Source organism: Macaca nemestrina, chromosome 4 (assembly GCF_043159975.1).
Source record: "Macaca nemestrina isolate mMacNem1 chromosome 4, mMacNem.hap1, whole genome shotgun sequence".
NCBI lineage: Eukaryota > Metazoa > Chordata > Mammalia > Primates > Cercopithecidae > Macaca > Macaca nemestrina.
This window is the reverse complement of record NC_092128.1, coordinates 31,281,532-31,301,875: the sequence shown is the minus strand read 5'-3', so window position 1 is coordinate 31,301,875 and position 20,344 is coordinate 31,281,532. Positions and strand designations below refer to the sequence as shown.

The following is a 20,344-nucleotide window of genomic DNA, read 5'->3' as shown; positions in this document are numbered from 1 at the left end:
ATCAGAAATGAAATTTCTGGGCTGGCCGTGGTGGCTCATACCTGTAAGCCAAGCACTTTGGGAGGCTGACTGGGGAGGATTGCTTGAGCCCAGGAGTTCAAGACCAGTCCTGACAACTGACAACATAGCAAGACCCCATCTCAAAAAAAAAAAAAAAAAAACATTAGCCGGGCATGGTGGTGCACATCTGTAGTCTCAGCTAATTGGGAGGCGGAGGTGGAAGGATCACTTGAACCTGGGAGTTCAAGTCTGCAATGCATCATGGTTGTGCCACTGCACTGCAGCCTGGGTGATAGTGTAAGACCCTGTCTCAAAAAAAATTAAAAAAAAGGAGCAAAATTTCTGGATTCCAATTATTTGTCCTTTGCCCCAACTTGATGATGTTGGGCAGGTTGGTACCCCAGCTTTTGTGTGCTATTCCCTGCCAGGGAGGTAAAGAAGAAAAAGCAAGAGTTCATGTGGATCTTTTGTTAACATTTAAGGAAAGCATTCAGTTTTTAAAATTATAATAAAGGGCATTTTGTTTTAATTAAGAAGTTAGTGAAGCAATGGTATAGATAATAGAGATAGAGAAAAACCCCCATAATTCTGCTACCAATAGGAATTAGACTAAATAGATTAAAATAAATTTAAGTAGATTAAAATCAGTTCTTTTTCATTGGTCCTCCATCAGGGACCGCAAATATTGAGAATATTAGTGTATACCTCAGGGTTGTTTAATGAGGATTAAACAAGATAACATGAAGTGCTTAGTGCATGCTTATAAAATACTTAATAAGTGTTAGTGTGGTAATCACTACTGCTCCTTGCTAATTTCTCTTACTACAGATACTCCTAATACTATTAGATCAACCACTGAAGATTAAATGTGTTTCAGCATTTTTCGCATTTTGGGCATTAACAAATGGGTGAACTAACGTTTCGAATAGTTTATTTTCCTATTGTGTAACAGCTTGATTGCTTCCAAGTGAAGAGTGTTGACCCTTCTTGGAGCTGACCAAGTCCATTTGCCCAGAAGGAAGAAGTAGTGTAGCCTCTAAGAAAGAAGGGTTGGATTTTAATTTCCTGTTTTGTGGATGAGAATCTTGGGCAGAGAAACACAAGGCCAGTTGGAACTTGTTCTAAAATATCATAACTGTATCCCATGTTAACAGGACAGTGGAATCTTATCAGAACTATCCTAGGTGAAAGGATACTTTGTAATCTGATCCTAGCATTCTGTTATAGTTCCATATATTTATACAGTCTAGTGCTTTTTGCCTGTCCCAGAGTAACTCAGTCTCACTGTTTCTCCTGGTAACTCTTCAAAGATCCCTGTGAGATGAAATATTTGATAGCTGCAGATTTCATCTTTTCCTAGCCCATAGTCATCATTTCTCCTTCCTAATAATTCAGTGTCTCCTCAACCTGCAGTGATTTGGTTTTCCTCCTCCTGTGCCCTCAAAGCTGCATCGACATGAGTTACCAGTAATGCCAACTGATTGAAAAACCTGATTTCACTGCTCTCATTTTGACTCCCTCACCCCCCACCCCAACGCTGACATCTAGGCCTTTAACAAGGCCTAGAGATTGTGCCTCCTTAAAACCTCTCTCATCCATCCTTGACATTTGATTAATACTGCTATTCTTTGTTCATCTCTGATGATGAACAAAGATGTTGTTTGGATGTTGAAATAATAGTCTCTTTGCCCTCATTCTCCTTCCCTCTAATCCTTTCTCCATATGCTCTCAGATTTTTTTGAAACATAATTTTATTTTTTTCCAGACTCTTCAGTGGTTCCTCATATTCCAAGATACTTTAGTGATTCCTCATTACCTTTCTGACAAATCTAAATGCCTTAACCTGGGTTACAAGCCCATTTGTGATTTGACTTTTAGACTTCTCTTACTGAAACCCCTCTGGGATGCCAAGCCCCCACCATGCTGAAGAACTTAGGTCTTCTTCCAGGCTGGAGTCCTGCCTTCTGCCCTCAGCTCATGCTGCTCCTCCATCAGTAGTTCCTTCGCCACCTCTGTGGCTGATGAGCACCTGCTGTCTTTTAAGATTCAGCCACTTAAGAAATCACACCTGACATTTCCTTTCATCATCCCATCTTTGTGCTGTCAAAGCATTCACAACATTTCATTGCATGTTTACAAGTTTATGTATCTTTCTCTACTGGATTGCAAGCTCTCCAAAGAAGAGAACCTTTCTCTCATCTCTGTGTCTTTGTGCCTAGTCGGTACCTGATACAATACAGGTAAGCACTGAATAAGCATTTAAGTGAATAATGAGGAAAAGAACCTGAGCATCTCCTTTTTGGGCGTTGAAAGATTGTGCAGTGTGGCACTACCCTTTCTCTCTGGCTTTCTATTTCTTTGGAGCATGTTTCGCTTTTTCACATTCAGGAATAATCAAGGATCTTATTGCTCATTTGCATCCCTTTGTATCACTATCCCAAATATGTTCACGTGATTATTCTTTGCCTTCTGTCATGAAATCATCATTCAAAGAAACTCAGCTGTCTCCTAAGTCCTGTGGCAATGAAAGCAGCTCCACTGTATGCCCCCAGCCATCCCTTCCCTGTTCCAAGCTAATCCCCAGTGTTGCCTAGCTACTCCAGGCAGCCTAGATACTGCATTGATGGGCACCATGGGAATTATATATTTATTTCCCACAGATTTATTGAGCTCCTGCTGTGGGTAAAGTTGTTTATGGTTTCATGAGAAATATAGAAATGAATGTCACAACCTCTAAAGAACTTACTCATTTAACTAAACACCACCTATTCCACAAAACCTATTGAAATAAAAAAAAAAAGAAATACTATCTTTAAAAAATAATAAAAGTGTCTGGGCGCAGTGGCTCATGCCTGTAATGCCAGCACTTTGGGAGGCTGAGGTGGGCGGATCACGAAGTCAGGAGTTTGAGACCAGCCTGGCCAACATGGTGAAACCTTGTCCCTACTAAAAATACAAAAAAAATTAGCTGGGCGTGGTGGCCTGTGCATAGAATCCCAGCTACTCGGGAGGCTGAGGCAGGAGAATCGCTTGAATCCAGGAGGCAGAGGTTGCAGTGAGCCGATATTACACCACTGCACTCCAGCCTGGCGACAGAGTGAGACTCGTCTCAAAAATGAATAAATAAATAAATAAATAAAACAAAATTTAAAAAGGTAAAAAAAAAAAATTTGCTATTTTTGTTTGTTTTTGAGATGGAGTCTCGCTTTGTCTCCCATGCTGGAGTGCAGTGGTGCAATCTTGGCTCACTGCAACCTCCGCCTCCCAGGTTCAAGCGATTCTCCTGTCTCAGCTTCCCAAGTAGATGGGATTACAGGTGTGTGCCAACATGCCTGGCTAATTTTTTTTTTTTTTTTTTTGTATTTTTAGTAGAGACGGGGTTTCACCATGTTGGCCAGGCTGGTCTCGAACACCTGACCTCAGGTGACCTGCCTGTCTTGGCCTCCCAAAGTGCTGGGATTATAGGCCCGGCCATATTTTGCTGCTATTAAAAAAAAAAAGAAATGTCACAATCCTGCATTCATTGGAGCTGTTGAGGACTAGGGTAGCTGGGGAAAGGCGGCAGAGCAGGATTGTAAGTTACATATCCAGATGGTACAGTGGGATGGTTGGAAGAGAAAGAGGGACAAAAAGTATTGAGTGTTGGGCCATGTACATAGTAACTAGTTAAGGTTTTACATTGTGGGGTTTCATCTTGTCCTGGTAGTTTTAAGAGTCTGTCTGGTCAAAGAGAAGATTAGAATTAAAAGCTCAGTTTCATTGTGGTAGACATGACAACCTTGCTTGGGTCTGGAAGTGCTGAACAGGCTGCCAGATTGCCTGCAGTTGGACATTCTAAAGGAAAGAGTAATTTTGAGTCTCAACTACTTAAAAGCCACTTGCTTCTTAGATAGGACTCTGGGGCATCATTTGAATAGACCACAGTTATTCTTCCTGTTAGACCATTCTGGCCCTTATTCGAATAAATGCTTTGAGCAAATTTCCTTATACCTGACTTTTAGAGTTGTTCTGCAAGCTTCTGTTAGGATAGACTTCTCCATCAGATAGCACTCTGCCTGGCTGTCCTTTGTGTGGACACATGGATAACACTGGCCTCACTTCCACAAGGGCTCTGTCCCAGAGCACTCTCTTGCCCTCGGGAGGAGTGATGTGGTCAGTTGCTCTCCTGCATAGCTCTTGGAGTCTCTTGATTGCCTCTCTTCTTATCTAATATCTTGTCCAGTTATTGAATTTGCCCAACTCTGGACGGAACACAACTTGAGAAGGCTTATTTAGGAAAGGAAGATTGCAGAAACTAGGTTATTTTTTCTTACACGGTTAGGCATATGTCCTTTGCAAGACCTCCAGTGTGGTTTTCTCTTATTGACCAGTAACTAGCCAGCTGGAAAACATGAGGTCCTAAGGGGAAGATGTTTCTTCAGCGAGCCTTAAAAGTTTTTTAGAAAAGTTCTGCCCGGTTGGTAGAAGTTGGAGGTTTCCCTGCAGGGGTTAGATATTTTCCTGTGAACTGACCCTTTGTAAGTGAGTTTTCACCAAAGTCTTGGCCTCCTTTAGGACCACTGGTCTTGTCAGAGCTTTTGCAAGTATTTAGGAAAGCTGTATGTTACTGGATTTTCAATATTAATACAGTACTCAGGACTACATCTTAAACTTATCTATAGCTTGGTGTGTTTTTAGAGTAAGTTGATCCCTAAGGTAATAAAAATGTGGAAGGCTTTGTTCATTGGTTCAATGCTGTTTCTGTGATGTGGTTGATAATTGGGATCATTTGTCAGTCAGACACTTTGGTGACTGGTATCTGATTTTATTTTTGGAGATTGGGGCGGGGGTTAGAAATGAGACATAAAATCAAGGTGAACTCGATACTGTCATTGAGCGAATTGCTCCTTTGTTGGCTGGTGCTTTGAAGAGAGGGCATGATGTGAGCGAGTATCCGTTCATTTTGGCGTCTTTGAGAACCCTTACTCAGGATCAGTTCTCTAGAACCTCATGATTTATGTTATGTAACAGTACTGTTTTTATAAATACCAGCCCAACAGGTTGGTGGACCTGCCACCTTTTGATTGGTTTCTGGTTTCTTAGAAGTCATACGGATATTTTTCTTCTAGAAAAGCTTGTTGGGTGAGTTCATGGAATAATTAGCATGGACCAAAGAGGTTAGCAGAGGTTTGCTTTCGGGCCACCAGTTTACTGTTTTGCCTTTACTGTGTGTAGCATGAGTTCTGTGGTTTGAAGAGATTATAATAGACAATGTATGCTATTGTGTATCACTTTTCCCTTTTATATTTTGCATTTTTTTTCAGCATGTGAGCTCCTACCGATCATATGCTCCTTGAACACCTACCCCATCCCTCCCCATTTCGGTTCTAAGTGAACTTGGGACATTAAACCAGGTCCAGACTATAAATTCAAGTGCCAGTGGCCACTGTGCCAATAGCTTCAGAGGAGAATCTCTGTTTGTCTGAACCATCCCAGGAGTGATAGGATGGGGAGGGGCAAAACCACCCCTTTGTGTATTATCTTGAGATGACATGGAGACTCTGCTTCCACTCTGTAGATGTGTGGCTCAGTCCTCGTGTCTGTGCATGGAACAGTGAGAGGAAGGAATCACCATTATCAAGGTGATTCTTTGTCAGGGGCTGGTACTGGTGTCCTCCCAAGGATGTTGGGACCTGTAAAGGCTTCAGACTAGAGCAGAAGTAGAAGAGACATTTGGGGGGATATCTTCTTACTATTGCTGATCTTTGAAGAGGAAGGTGGAGATGACTTAAATAAGGCTCTTACTTGAGCAGGGTATTCACTCTGAAATAAGAGCACTCGAATCATGTCCCTCCTCCAACATGGCTTTAACTGGTTTCAGGCTAGTTTAATAGGCAATGAAAGTGTTTTAGAAACTGGAAAGAGGCGGAGAAATGGAGGTGGTAGTTGTTATTTATGACTTCCCTCTGCCTAGGTGGGTTCCTGGAGCCTGGACTTCCCATTTGAAGGAGTGGGTTGATATATATACGGCATTTAGAGCAGTGGCTGGCACATGGTATGTGCTATAAAAGCATTGGCAAATGTTATTCACAAAGTAAGCTATAACTCTGAACAGACAGTGATAGGGAAAAAGTCCTGCTGCCAGTGTCTGGAAAACTCTGAGGCCTGTTTTTAGTGCCTGTGCTAGTTAAACCAACTGCTGGACCCTCCTTTTTTATGAGCCCCCTAAGTGTGCCATCTGCATTGTGTGCATTTCATTTTTATATTCTCAAGGTCCAGCGCAGGGCCTGGACCATGGTAGGTACTCAGACATTTACTCAAAGAATGAAGTTGCTTGAATGCTGATTGGCATCTGAAACTAGGCAGTTCTCGTGTGACATATTTGTTTTGTCTTTCAGCCCTGGGCTTTTCCAGCTCGAGAGTTCCTTCGAAAGAAGCTGATTGGGAAGGAAGTCTGTTTCACGATAGAAAACAAGACTCCCCAGGGGCGAGAATATGGCATGATCTACCTTGGAAAAGGTGAGCTGCAGGGAAAGGACTCGTTTCTCTCAAGTCTAAAGTTCCTTTAAAGATCAGTTTTCTTGTGGTGGAAGGCCAATGTGGGTTCTGGTGGAGGAAGCTGTAGGACAGTTGGCTGAAGGCGTAAATGGAAATGCTTTAGGCCCTGAGCACATGGAATATATAGGTACAGAGGCACACCCCCAGTGTTCCTGTTCCTTGTGTACCCCTTTTCCTGCTTTCTTGGCTTGGTTTAGGTGCATGTAGTATGGAGTTGCATTCTTCCCCGTGTTAAGGCCATTAGCTCATGGAACTTAATGGCTCTGTGCTTCTAGGTCAGAATGCTAATTGAATTCGTATAGATTTCCTTTTGCATCTTCTATTTCTTCTATCTATCTTGTGGCGTTTCTTCTTCTCTTGGGAACTCTTTCGGAAAGGAAGATTTGTTGAGGGTCTGTGGTTTTTTGCAGCCTACATGTTTTGTTATGGAATGGAAGGAACACAGATGTCAGAGTTGCATAGATGTAGGTTAGAATTCTGATTTCCTGCCATGTGCCCTTACTTAACCCTTAACCTCTGTAAGCCCTTGTTTCTTCATTTGTAAGTTATTGGGAGAGTTGAAAGAGATAGTATAGGCCAGGCACAGTGGCTCACACCTGTAATCCCAGCACTTTGGGAGCAAGGCAGGAGGATCTCTTGAGCACAGGAGTTTGAGACCGGCCTGGGGCAACATGTGAAAAACTAGCCAGGCGTGGTGGTGCACGCCTGTAGTCCCAGCTACTCAGGAGGCTGAGGTGGGAGGATCACCTGAGTCAGGGAGGTCGAGTCTGTAGTGAGCCATGATCATGCCATTGCACTCTAGCCTGAGTGACTGAGTGAGACCCTGGTCAAAAAACAAAAAAAATAGACAGTGTATGTAAAGCCCCTCACTCTGGATATTTGTGTGTGTGCATATTGTTTAGCTGGGCCAGATGGCTCATGGGATATTAGATGTTCTGGGCTTTTTGGATTAGGCAGTAATAGAATAAGATTGAGGAATGGAGTTGGAACAGAAATAGGACATTGAAAGAGGAATGTTCTCCAGAAAGCAGCCAGATGAACATGAAGTTATGTTCATTGAACTATTTGTGGAGCAGAGTTTTTTTAAGTTTCCTTTGATTCTTGATTAAAAACCTTTGAGATAGCTCATGTAACAGAGTTGATTTGGATAATCTATTTGAGTTGGATAGTCAGTGCTAGCAATAAACAGAGTAGAATGACAGTGCTAACAGTATTCTGCTAAGACTGTTTTTAATGATAGAGGTCTTAGAAAAATGAGTTGGTAATGACCTTGGAGGCATCTTGTTCAATTTCCTACCTAGTAGAGAAACACTTCTTTTTAGCCTCCTGAAAAACGGCTACCTGCTTCTTGTTTGAATGAGAAATTCTAGAAACATAAGGCCTCTTTTCAAAAAGGGAAATAATAAGTTTGCTTTTTACCCATAATTATTATAATATAGTAAGAAACAAAATGCTTAAAGATAATTATTGAGTGGTTACTGGTTAGAAAGAATGTAAGAGGAAAAGAAGTGTACTATCTTCAAAATGCAATTTTTCAAGGATTTCATTACCTAAAAAATTTCAATTACCTAACAGCTGGTCAGTCTTCTGTTACCCCACAAGAGACCCTACTGGACCACAGATAATTGTGGGCACAGATATTTCTATAAGTAGACCACCCCTAAGAGTTCATTTTAATACCCTACCCCTAAGAGTTCATTTTAATGCCCTTGGTCTTCAACCAAAATGGCCAAATTGTTTAAGAGAAGCTGATGTTTTAAGTTATCTGTAGAGTTGTTTTTTAAAAGTTTGCTGTTTAAACTGACTCACATTACAAACTGGATATAATTTAATTTAGTATGTTAACACATTAGTGTTTAGAATGAGAACTGGTACATAGTAGGTGATCAATAAATATGTCCTTAAATAATGATTGGAATTACCTATGTCTTTCCATTTTAAAGATAAAGGAATGGTTTAATGTTTAATATTTTCACTAAGGTATTTTAACTAACTCTTAATGCCAATTCTATTATAATGAATGAAAATAGTGACTTAGATAATTAGCATTTGTGTATTTATTTTATTGCTACCCAGTTTTTTTTTATGATGGGAGAGAATGGTAAAATTTGAGACTTTGTGGTTAACATAGAACTTACTAAAAAAGAGATGATTAGTCTTCTGACTTCTGAAGACAATGTAGTCACCCACCTGCTCTGAATACTGTCTCCAGATGTGACTTGGTCACATTCAGAATTTGATAAGTAAGAAGGAAGAATGAGATCCTTGGCCTACAAATTCCTGTTTCGCTTTCCTATCTGCCACATTTCGTTGCCTCCGTTGAGGGTTCACCCCAGGGGAAGATACTTTTCTCCTTTTTGCAGGTGCATTCAGAACTCACTTTTTAGAATTGGGCATTTCAGAGTGGGCCATTTCAGCATGCTGTGTGCCAAGAAAATGTCTGGCTTATCGGGTGTGCTGTCGATCGGCTCATTTTATGGTCACTCACCTTGTTTGTACCAGGGCTTCATTCTTTCCACCCTTAGATCTCCTGGCACTTCACTGCTCAGTTTTCCCTTAATCATTGAGTCCTTCCTTTTGACTTTTCACTCTTTGGGATTCCTGTTGCTTGGAAGAACCAATATAAAATTTACTAATGTGTCTTTGGCTGGCCTCAGCAGTAACCTCAATGGAAAGGGTCAGGTGATCCACACTCACCCTTGGAACCTGAACCTTCTTTGTATAAATTTCTCAGTTCAACTTTTCTTGGTAGGTAAAGAGCCTTAAGATTTGCCCCTGCAGAAATTTGGGCATGATAATGGCAAGGCAATTAGGTTGGGCTTGGGGGCAGTGTATGTACCCGTTACTGCTTGCAGAAGTCGATGTGTAGTTTGCTGAATATAAATCTTACACAATTTTATTCTGTGCTGACATTACCTATCAGTTAGACTGCTGTGTTCCAGGTTATCTTGGAGCTTGTTCTTTGCCATATTAAAGATTTTTATGTGATTATTCCCTCATAGATGTCTTCCTTTATGGTTTTGGCCGACAAGCAGAGATTTAAGAGAAAACACTGAGCCTGAAAGCTTTTTCAATAGCATCGAACTACAATTAATGTTTCAAGTGCCTGGGTAGAACCTAATCAGATTGGGTTTTATGTTTAACTTCATTTTTCTTGCTAGGTCTGATGGCTGCTTTGTGAGAGATGAGAAATCTAGCCAGTGTTCTCTCAGTATCTCTGTGAGAGCAAGAGAAAGTCTTTGTCAAATGTTGTAGCTTGTCTTGGTGTCCTCTTGAAGCAGAGAATAGGACATCCCTGAGAGGAATTGGACCTTCTGTCATAATGTGTGATAGGCAGCCCTAAATGAATCCATCTCTCTGATTGTACACGGTGAAGGGACTAACTTTTTCTAATTCTTGCCATGCGCTTGGCACTGTGCTTGGTGATTTACACACATTACATTACTATTTAATTCTCACAAGAACCCATCAAGGCAAGTGCTCTCCCCACTTTAGAGATGAGTAAATTAAGATGCTGGGAGAGCTTGTCGAAGCTATTAGGCAGCCAGATTTGCGTTCAGCTCCAGGCCTCTATTCCTCTAGTCACCACTTTATACTCTCTTGAGCTGCCAGCTGCGTGCGTCTTGCTTTCTTGTCCATCTCCCATGGTTCCTGAGATTGCCTTTGGCCCGAAAGATACACTGGAAAATTAAAAACAAAGTCCAGAGAAGAAGATTGATAGACCTTTGATAGAAGAAGATTGATAGTCCTAGAGACTAGATATTATGGGAAAATAGGTTTTCTGAAAAACCCAATGCTACATTGCTGCCTTGTCCATTTCTCTGGCAGCATTATTCTCCTTGAGGAGCTAAGTGTGAAAATAGTCCCATTTGTGCTCTGTTGCTGTTGGAGGCAGGTTTGAATCTTGTTTTTAAATCCCCCCTTTTCCTCCTCAGATACCAATGGGGAAAACATTGCAGAATCACTGGTTGCAGAGGGCTTAGCCACCCGGAGAGAAGGCATGAGAGCTAATAAGTAAGTATTCATTACTCCTCAGTCTCTCTGATTTACTTGAGACATCAAGGGAGGTTGGGTAGTCAGCTGTAAATTGGCTTTGCTGCATTTTTTTCATTCTTGCCCCCAGACATGGGTAACTAACTGCAGGGGCTTTCACAGCTTCGAGGACATTCTGACCCAGGTAGTATGGATTATTCTGAGCTAGGAAGTCACTCAGCATTCATTAATGGTGTTTGAAGTGTATGACTCTTTTAAACACAGCCTTTGAGATTAGGCAGTTCTATTCTTCATGTCCATAAGAGTCAACAAGTCTTAGACCGTAGATATTCAGTTCCAGAGTATTTATCTGTCTATCTAGCCAGTCCCAAATATTTATTGAGCACTTACTATGTGCCAGGCAGTTTTCTAGGCACTGAGAATATAGTGTGAACAGACTTAGCTTCTGCTGACATTTTAATGGGGAGACAAGCAGTAAACAAATAGATATACAATCAGTGCAAGGAGTAAGTACAGTCAAAATTAAGTGGGTGAATAAATAGAATACAAAGCAAAATCTGTTGTTTTGAATCTGGAGAAACTGAGAAGGCCTCCCTTGTTCTGTTTTGAGAGTCAGGAAAAATTTGTGTGTCTTCAAAGTCTTTCAAGTCGGTGTTGTTTATGTATCTGTTGTTGCTTAATAGGTAAAATGTATTTGTTTAGCCAATGTCAGTGTGAACCTGTTAGAAAGGGGTTGTGTGTATGTCAGGTTTATAGTACATATATCATGTTCAAGTTCTCTAGTGTTGGCTGTCAGTAGGATGGATTGCGGCTGGCTTTCATTAATGCTTCAGTCTCTGAAAAGTGCTACATCTGTAATTTGGAGGCTATAATAATGCTGTTTTATATCATTAAGTCCCTGCTGTCTTATATGACTGTCATAGCTATAGGAAAGGCTTTACAGAAACATTTGCATGAGGTATACCAATGATGAGGATGAGCAAAGGCAGATATGCGCCTTTCGCATTCTTTCTGCCTTCACAGACATAGGGGCCAGGTCTTTCACCATAGACTTCTATGGTCCTTTCTGACTGAGGAGACATTTGCTGGACTCCATAATTGGGGTGTGCCAGTGGGAATTTGTTGAATTAAGATACTTGTTTTGGTGGTGTTTTTGGATGTATGCCAAATCTGTATCTTAAGGGTAATTACTGGCTTGATTACCATTTTAGTATTTTTTGGGAATTCAGTTTGCAATTAGAATGAATAATAAAAAAATCTCACAGCAGTATTGGACCATTTCAACAAATAAATCTCCCCTGGAGTACCAGTCCTTTTTCCTCCAAAATTATTTTGACTTTAAGTCACTTTTTCCCAGTTTTGTGTTTGGTTCAATCTCTTACACTACATTTCTTCATCTAATTTTGACTGTGAATTTGGATCCCTAAGAGTGTGGTTGCCTTTTGGGGTAGGGAAGGGAAGAGAGGTGAAGACTTCTGGCTTGAGAAATTGGTAGGTCACCCTTGCTTAGGAATCCCTCTTGCTGAAGATGAGAAGAGATTCAGTTTATGCATACAGCTGTTGATGGCACTGGGTGTCTGAGATTATGCAAAAGCCATGCAGTTCCATGCTGCCTTTAGCTCAGATATAACAGAGAAAGAGGAGCCATTTCTAGCCTTTTTAAAAAAACTTGATTTGGTTTGTCTACTGATATTTTGGCTGCTCTAGTACATAGTTTGGTTTCTTGCCTGATGAAGGAGGAGGCTTCCATTTTCAAGCTGCTTTTGTCTAGCTTGCCTTATTGAATGTGTAAGTAGTTTGGGGGTAACATTATCTGTGATAGCAGTGTTCATTCCACATTCCTCAGCCTTGTTCTGTAAACTGAGAGAGAGAAAGAGTGATTCTTAGTCGGCTTCTCTGCACTACTGAGCTGTGCCTGGGATTCCGGTTCCTGAATCTGGGATGGTTAAATGAAGCTCTACCCACTGGAGCAGCTCTGAGCCACTAACTTGTTCTCTTCTCATTGGTGATGGTGGCAGTACTGAGAGTGTGTTCTTTAGATTGTCTCATTAAATGCTCTTACTATTTAACCTTTTGTTTGAAGGGACAAGTCTGGAATCTAGAAATTGCAATCATGGTGATTTTCTGGTTATATGTTAAGCCATGGATCTGAAACAGACCTTTGGTGTCTTCAAGGGGTGAAGATGTTAAAGAAAATGTGTGTCAGAGAGCCTCATATTTCTGTTTGGGAACTCACTAACCACTCTTGTTTATATTTTATGTCCCAGTCCTGAGCAGAACCGGCTTTCAGAATGTGAAGAACAAGCAAAGGCAGCCAAGAAAGGGATGTGGAGTGAGGGGAACGGTTCACATACTATTCGGGACCTCAAGTATACCATTGAAAACCCAAGGCACTTTGTGGACTCACACCACCAGAAGCCTGTTAATGGTGAGGCTGGCGGGAACAGACAGATACAACTCAGGGTGATTTCTTTCTGTTTGCACTCTTTGCTTCTTGAGGTTTGTAAAATCTAGTAAGCCTTTCTTGTACTTATTTAGTATCCTTGGGAAATCCTTAAGGTTAAAACAGCACCTTAGTATTTCAGAAGGGAATTTGGATTCAGTTCATGTAGGTCACATCAGATACTTCTGCAGAGGCTAGTCCTGTGCTGTTGCAGGGTAGTAAATTGCTGGTGTTTTGCACATTGATTATGTTCTAGTCTCAAACAGAAGGCTGTTTAAATAACAACCCTGAAACTTAGAGGTAGCAACATATATTCTGTATACATCTAAACAGATCCAGTTACCCTTCGTTGGGGATTGATTCCAGGACCCTGCCCCGCTCTTCCTCCCGGGAATACCAGAATCAAAGATGCTCAAGTCCTTTATATAAAATGGTGCAGTATTTGCCTATAACCCACTCACATCCTTCTGTATACTTTAAATCATCGCTAGGTTACTTACAATAACTGTTACAGTGCCTACACACCACTTCATTTGTGTGGACTCAACATAATGGTGTGTGGCAAATTCATGTTTTGCTTTTTGGAACTCTGTGGAATTTTTTCTTTTTTCTGAATATTTTTGACCTGTGGTTGGTTGAATCCATGGATGTGGAACCGATGGATACAGAGGGCTGACTGTTATGTGTATTTATGTGCTATATAGTTTTTGGCCCGGTTTTGAGACCTTGCTAACTGCAGACTCAGTAAAATAAGATTTTTACCAATCTTAAGTTACTAATTGTTTTTTGTTGGGCACCTAGTACTCAGGTGAGCATCCTAGCTTATGGATAACAAACCTTCAGTGTGAGCCACGAGGTTCCAGAAGGTTCAGAAGACAGAGAAGCAGGCCTAATCTGCATTCCTCAGGAATCCTTTGTGCAAGAGTCTGCTATGTAAACCCTCACGATCTGCCAGCGCATCCTTACTTTTCAGAGGGAGGCTTTCTCAGGGATTTTGGGGAGAGGAAACTGTGTTAAATGCAGTTTGATTGGGCAGTGGTTATCCTTGTTAGGACGTTTGCTAAGGACTTAAGCTGTTTATTCTGTCATGCAGCTATCATCGAGCATGTGCGGGATGGCAGTGTGGTCAGGGCCCTGCTCCTCCCAGATTACTACCTGGTTACAGTCATGCTGTCAGGCATCAAGGTCAGACCATACTCTTGGCTATGTGGTGGGTATAGAGTTTGTGGATATTCAGTGATGGATTCTTCTACTTGGGGACTTTGGATCTGCTGTTTCTTCCTAATGTGGGCCATTAACATTGACTTTATACTTGTTTTAGTTTAAACTTTGTAGTGTGACAGTTCTAATTGGACCAAATAACTTTATTTATTTATTTTTTAAAGTATTCTGAGTCTGGAATGGACTGTGCTTAGGGTTGTTGAGTATGTAAACTTAGAGAAATGGAGCAATGAGAGGCTATGAAGTTTGCTGAATATGACTTGCATTAAGCATTGATGTAAAATATTCATTTTAGGGGGTGGTTTTTAAAAAATCTGAGATTAAAAGCTAAGCACTAGCAAGTCTTTTATTGGTAAGAGGCCACTTTTTACTGTAATTAAAATTATTGTCCTCACGATAATGTGAGTTTTATTATCTATCTTTGCCAAGAAGTCTGAGATGATGATATTTCCAGTCCATTTTTACCAGTGTGTTTTAAATTAGAAGGGCTGATTTAAGACCTTCCTGAGTTTAGCTTCATGGCATGTGTGTTTTTTGGAAGGCTTAGTGTGGGGTGAGAGTGCCTAGCACTCACATTTAGGCTGCATTACTCACTTACCTTGCCTTTGCTTTAGTGCCCAACTTTTCGACGGGAAGCAGATGGCAGTGAAACTCCAGAGCCTTTTGCTGCAGAAGCCAAATTTTTCACCGAGTCGCGATTGCTTCAGAGAGATGTTCAGATCATTCTGGAGAGCTGCCACAACCAGAACATTCTGGGTACCATCCTTCATCCAGTGAGTGTGTCTGTGCAGACTGGGTGGTGATGGGCTAGGGATCATTTGGGGTTTGAAGAACAGGAGTTTGCTTCTCTCTCTCTTCTTTTTCTCTGTGTTTAACATCCATTAAAATGTTGGCTGGGCGCGGTGGCTCACGCCTGTAATCCCAGCACTTTGGGAGGCCAAGGTGGATGGATCATGAGGTCAGGAGATCGAGACCATCTGGCCAACATGTGAAACCCTGTTTCTACTAAAAATATAAAAATTAGCCTGGCATGGTGGCATGTGCCTATAGTTCCAGCTACCCAGGAGGCTGAGGGAGGAGAATCGCTTGAACCCAGGAGGTGGAGGTTGCAGTGAGCCGAGATCATGCCTCTGTACTCCAGCCTGGGTAACAGAGCGAGACTCTGTCTCCAAAAAAAAAAAAAAAAATATGGCAAGATTATTATTAATATCTGGTGATTTTTGAGGCATTTTCTAGGGAGTTATCATTTGTCTTACAGAATTGGACAATTTTCTCACCTTTAGGAAATTAATCTCAAGTGTTAGTGGGTTCATAAGAGGAAGAGGAACTTGATCACATATTTATCTAACTGTTTGGTCCTAGGGGTTGCTACATTCATTAGAAGTAGAACTGGAATTTGTAGAATAGGGTTGATGAGGTCTAGAAGTCAGCTAGCTAAAGTATTGGTAGATCAATGATGAGGAAACTGAGGTATGGAAAAATTATTTTTTGTATTCCAGGCACCTTCTAACTCTGCTTTTAGCAGGGAATAGGTTATGTTCTTATAGTTGCGATTATTGGATGTTTTGCCCTATTGTGCATTTTGATAGTTGGGCTATTCTTAGACATAAGATGGCCTTCTTTTTAACACCTAAATTTGAATGGATTTTCATTGTTGTAACCTGTGTCCAATACAGAGTTAAGCTACTTATTCTTTGGCTAGATAATTCTTCCATGATGGCAGTTGTGGGAGGTTGAGAGGCTTGGTTTAGGGTGTGCCAAGGTCATGTCTATTTCTTCTGGAGTGCTGTCTGGCTGTGCCCTGCCAGATGGCTCTGTGTCACGGTAGAGTGTGAATTTTAATTCACTGGGCACAGTGTAGCTTCCGTTATTCCCCGCTCAGCCTGTTCTTCAGCTCTTATGAAAGGGGAAGGAAGTGCTGGTCTTAAGGGAAGGAAGAATAAGGTGTAATCTCTATTAAAGATTAACATCCTCCTCTGCCCACAAGAAGAGCTATTGAAATGTCAATTCCCTTCAATGCCACTAGCATTTATCCTACTCCTATTAAGTGAGTTATTATGGTGGATATTGTGGGGATACGAAGCCAAGGCTGTTGAAAGGAGTCTCAGAGTGACATCTCTCCCATCTTAGGAGTGGTTTCCTAGTGAGAGAAGCTACCCTACTGTAAACAAACAAACAAACAAACTGCAGACTGGATTGTGACTATGTTAATTGTGTCAGAAGTCTAGAGAAATGGATTCTTTTGCAACAGAGTCTAATCTGCACCTGCCTCTCATGTATCTTGTTTTTCAGAACGGCAACATCACAGAGCTCCTCCTGAAGGAAGGTTTTGCACGCTGTGTGGATTGGTCGATTGCAGTTTACACCCGGGGCGCAGAAAAGCTGAGGGCGGCAGAGAGGTAAGGTCTGTCCTAGAGGCCTTCCAGCTATGGATCTTGTTAAGGATCTTTAGGGAAAGAAATCTGGTGATTTTCTCACACCCCGTGTGTCAGTGTTCATTTTACTTCAGTAAAGGAGTAGGGCAGTTCCTTATGGAGGAGTGACTTAAATATTGGTCTTCAGGTTCAGTCTAATTGAATGCTGGATAGTAAGGACTTAGAGTCTTCAGTTAGACATTTTTCTTCACTTGATTTGCTTTTTTAATGTTTTCAGGTCATTTTTTCCCAAGCCCCTTGCTTAGGTTCTGGGTGTTACACATTTGAAATGTAATAAACTTGAAGCTTATTTGAGAAAGATGAAGTTGTTTATCAGCTGCTCTCAAACAGATAGACAGGAGCAGGGGTATGGTGGAAAGACAGAGCCTGTGGGTTTTAAACCAGGACCATTCAATATTGTTGTGAGGACTGTGCCCTAACTTATTTAAAAGTATGTTTCGGTTATAAATGCTAATATAACCCTGAGATGTTATTGGTGTGTTTTTGACTTGTTGCCTATCATTAAAGCAGATATAGGAATAACTTGTTTCTAGAAAACTGCATGTAGAAATTCCAAATATTAGTTGCCATTTCAACTGTCAAGGTCAAGATATAGATGTAGGTGAACTTTCTCCATTTGATGGGGTAGATGGAAGAAAATAAAGCAGGTAGCAACGGTAGATGAATGGCAATGATGCTCAGGAAAGTCTGAATCACTACCTTCTATGATACATTTAAGCAAAGACAACACACAGCTGATGACAATAGTCCACTCTCAAGGCTTGCTTGCTGTATGACTTGTTTCGAAATCTTAAAGTTATAATGGTCTTGATAACTACTTTTTTGTGACTGAGATATACAGCTAAGAAATGTGCAATGACCTGAATAAATAACTGTAATATTTGTTCCATTTCTTAGGTCTTTTTCATCCTTCAGTATCTATAAGCAGAAGTATTTGCAAGTTTTTATAAAAGTAGATATTAATCTAGGCCATTTGATATGGCCCATCTGACATGTATATTGTCTGATGGAAAAAAACAGTGATTGCTTAGAATTTTTTTAATGTTGTTCTACAGTTAAGTTAGAAAGTTATAATAACCATATCAAGTACAGTGTTCCAAATACTTCTGATTTTTCTACAATGGTCAATTTCTTTTGTTTGGTTCAGAGAATCCTGTTATGTTCGTTAGTATTCTAAATTAATTTGATTTTTTTTTTTGCATTCTTTAATTTCTTGCCCTTTTGTTTTTGAGACAGAGTCTTACTCTGTCACCAGGCTGGAGTGCAGTGGCGCCATCTCCACTCACTGCAACCTCCACCTCCCTGGTTCAAGCAATTCCCCTGCCTCAGTCTCCCCAGTAGCTGCGACTACAGGCGCACACCACACCCGGCTAATTTTTTTTTTTTTTTTGATTTTAGTAGAGACTGGGTTTCACCATGTTGGTCAGGATGGTCTCGATCTCCTGACCTCATGATCCACCGCCTTGGCCTCCCAAAGTGCTGGGATTACAGGCGTGAGCCACTGCGCCTGGCCCAGTATCTTGCCTTTCTTTGAAGAAAGTGAATGCATTGAAAATAATATCTACATGTTATATGACATCAGTAGAAGATTTTATGGATTTTTGGGGGAAGTGCTCATCATTAAAAAACAGGCTTAGACCAGAGAATGCAAATCATATTTCGATAATATGTGATTACTTGTCTGCTGTTTTGCATGCTATATTTGAGCTACTTGAATTGTAGGTAAAATTGCATCCTCTATATTGAATTACTTCATGCATTTTACAACTGCTATATCCTGCTGTTTGTTTTTCTCATTTTACTGCTTCTCTAAAACAAAAGATTGCAATACTGTTTTCAGAAACATGTATCCATGTATTTCACTGCACATGTATTCACTTATTTGTAAGTGGTTTAAGACAGCTGTTCATTGATTTTTTTTTTTTTTGATCTTTGCACATATTCCATTCATAGTCTGGCTCAGAAAATATCTACTGGGCAGAATACTTCAAGATAAATTTCTGGCTACATAGGTTTTTTTTTTTTTGTTTGTTTGTTTTTTTAAACTCTTGTCAGTGAATTTTATAAGGATTTTGTTCATTTTCTAATTATTCTATAGATACACAGTCGTGACAGTTTTGTTCTTATATATAGGATTTGGTAGCTGGTAACCTTTCTATAATTCAGATAGAAATTGAGCAAGTCTGTGCTTTTTAAGAAGTATGTTTGTTTAGATGTGTGGGTTCTTCCCATTTAAGAGAGCAGTTACTCTCTGTTTGTCAGCCTAATTTTTGTAGTAGCCACCCAGGAGATATTGGATAAACCAGAGTTAATAATGAAGGTGGACTCGAACCATCTAGGCTCAAAAAATTGTATGCCTGGACCATAGTCCTGGACCATAGTCTCCCAGCTGTGGGTTTACAGTATATATATGTATCATGCGTGTTTTCATTTACTCTCATTTACAGGTCTTTCTTCTGGATATGTCTATAGGGTAGAGTAGGATGCTGCACCAACTGCGCTCCCATGGTAGTGGTGGATTCCATTTGCTGACTTAGTCTGTCTGAATGATCTTGCATCCTTGCTTTGTTGCCAGGTTTGCCAAAGAGCGCAGGCTGAGAATATGGAGAGACTATGTTGCTCCCACTGCTAATTTGGACCAAAAGGACAAGCAGTTTGTTGCCAAGGTGAGTCATTCTCAGCATCTTGATATGCATAGTGGACACTGCCAGGCGAGTAATAATACAAGGATTTGAACAATTAGAAATGCTGAAGCTCTTGAAAATTTCAAGGCAAACCAGTAGGGGTGTGGGTGTGTGTGTGTGTGTGTGTGTGTGTGTGTGTTTATTGTAGGGGGCTTAGAAACCATTAGACTATTTAAATTTCTTTGTAAATTAGCTAACTTCAAACTAGCTTGAAATATCTCTCATATTTTAGGACTTCTTTTTTCTCTGCTTAGCAAATAGCATTGTCTTAAGATTTCCTATGTCCAAGTACAGATGGTCCCTGAGTTATGCTGGGTCGACTTAAGATATTTTGACTTTACAATGGTGTGAAAGCAATAGATATTCAGTAGGAACCACATTTGGAGTATCCATACAGCCATTCTGTTTATCACTTTTGGTCTAGTATTCAGTAAATTAATCAAATGAGATCTTCAACACTTTATTATAAAATAGACTTTGTGTTAGATTATTTTGCCCAATTGTAAACTTATGTAAGTGTTCCAAGTATGTTTAAGGTAGGTTAGGCCAAGCTATGATGTTTGGTAGGTTGTATTAAGTGCACTTCCTTCCTGCCTTCCTGCCTCCCTGCCTCCCTGCCTGAAGAGAGATAAATGCGTTTTCAACTTACAGTATTTTCAGCTTATGATGGGTTTATCAGGAGTTAACCCTGTTTCAAGTCAAGGCGCATCCATAGCTATATGACCTCAAGTTTCTCTTCTGTTTTGGAGCTCTTGGTTTTTTTGTTTTGTTTTGTTTTTCCCAGAGAGTTCTCCATTGATGTGTCTTGGGATAGACTGCTTTGAAGGAAACTGGAGCTAATTATCCTTGGTGGTATCAGCAGTGCTGTAAAAATGTTTTTTCTTAGTTGCATGGTTTTGTAACTTGAGTAGCAGATCTGTTATCTGTGTCTTCCCAAAATGCTGTAATGTTTTCCAGCCTATTTTTACTTTTGCCAAGAGATGCTAGAAGTTTTGTTTTTATGGGCTAAAAGTGGTTAAGTGCCAAATTCT

General features: G+C 40.5%; 1 protein-coding gene across 1 annotated transcript in view; it reads left to right on the top strand.

The window, feature by feature from the left end:
• The window catches only part of LOC105474726 (staphylococcal nuclease and tudor domain containing 1), a 439,238-nt gene that overhangs the window by 35,436 nt on the left and 383,458 nt on the right, over positions 1 to 20,344 (top strand). Inside the window, exons 3-9 of the mRNA XM_011729557.3 lie at positions 6,378 to 6,498; positions 10,473 to 10,551; positions 12,798 to 12,958; positions 14,067 to 14,158; positions 14,809 to 14,967; positions 16,487 to 16,593; positions 19,205 to 19,295. Of these exons, the coding sequence (XP_011727859.1) occupies positions 6,378 to 6,498; positions 10,473 to 10,551; positions 12,798 to 12,958; positions 14,067 to 14,158; positions 14,809 to 14,967; positions 16,487 to 16,593; positions 19,205 to 19,295 (810 nt within the window). The remainder of the gene's footprint in view (positions 1 to 6,377; positions 6,499 to 10,472; positions 10,552 to 12,797; positions 12,959 to 14,066; positions 14,159 to 14,808; positions 14,968 to 16,486; positions 16,594 to 19,204; positions 19,296 to 20,344) is intronic.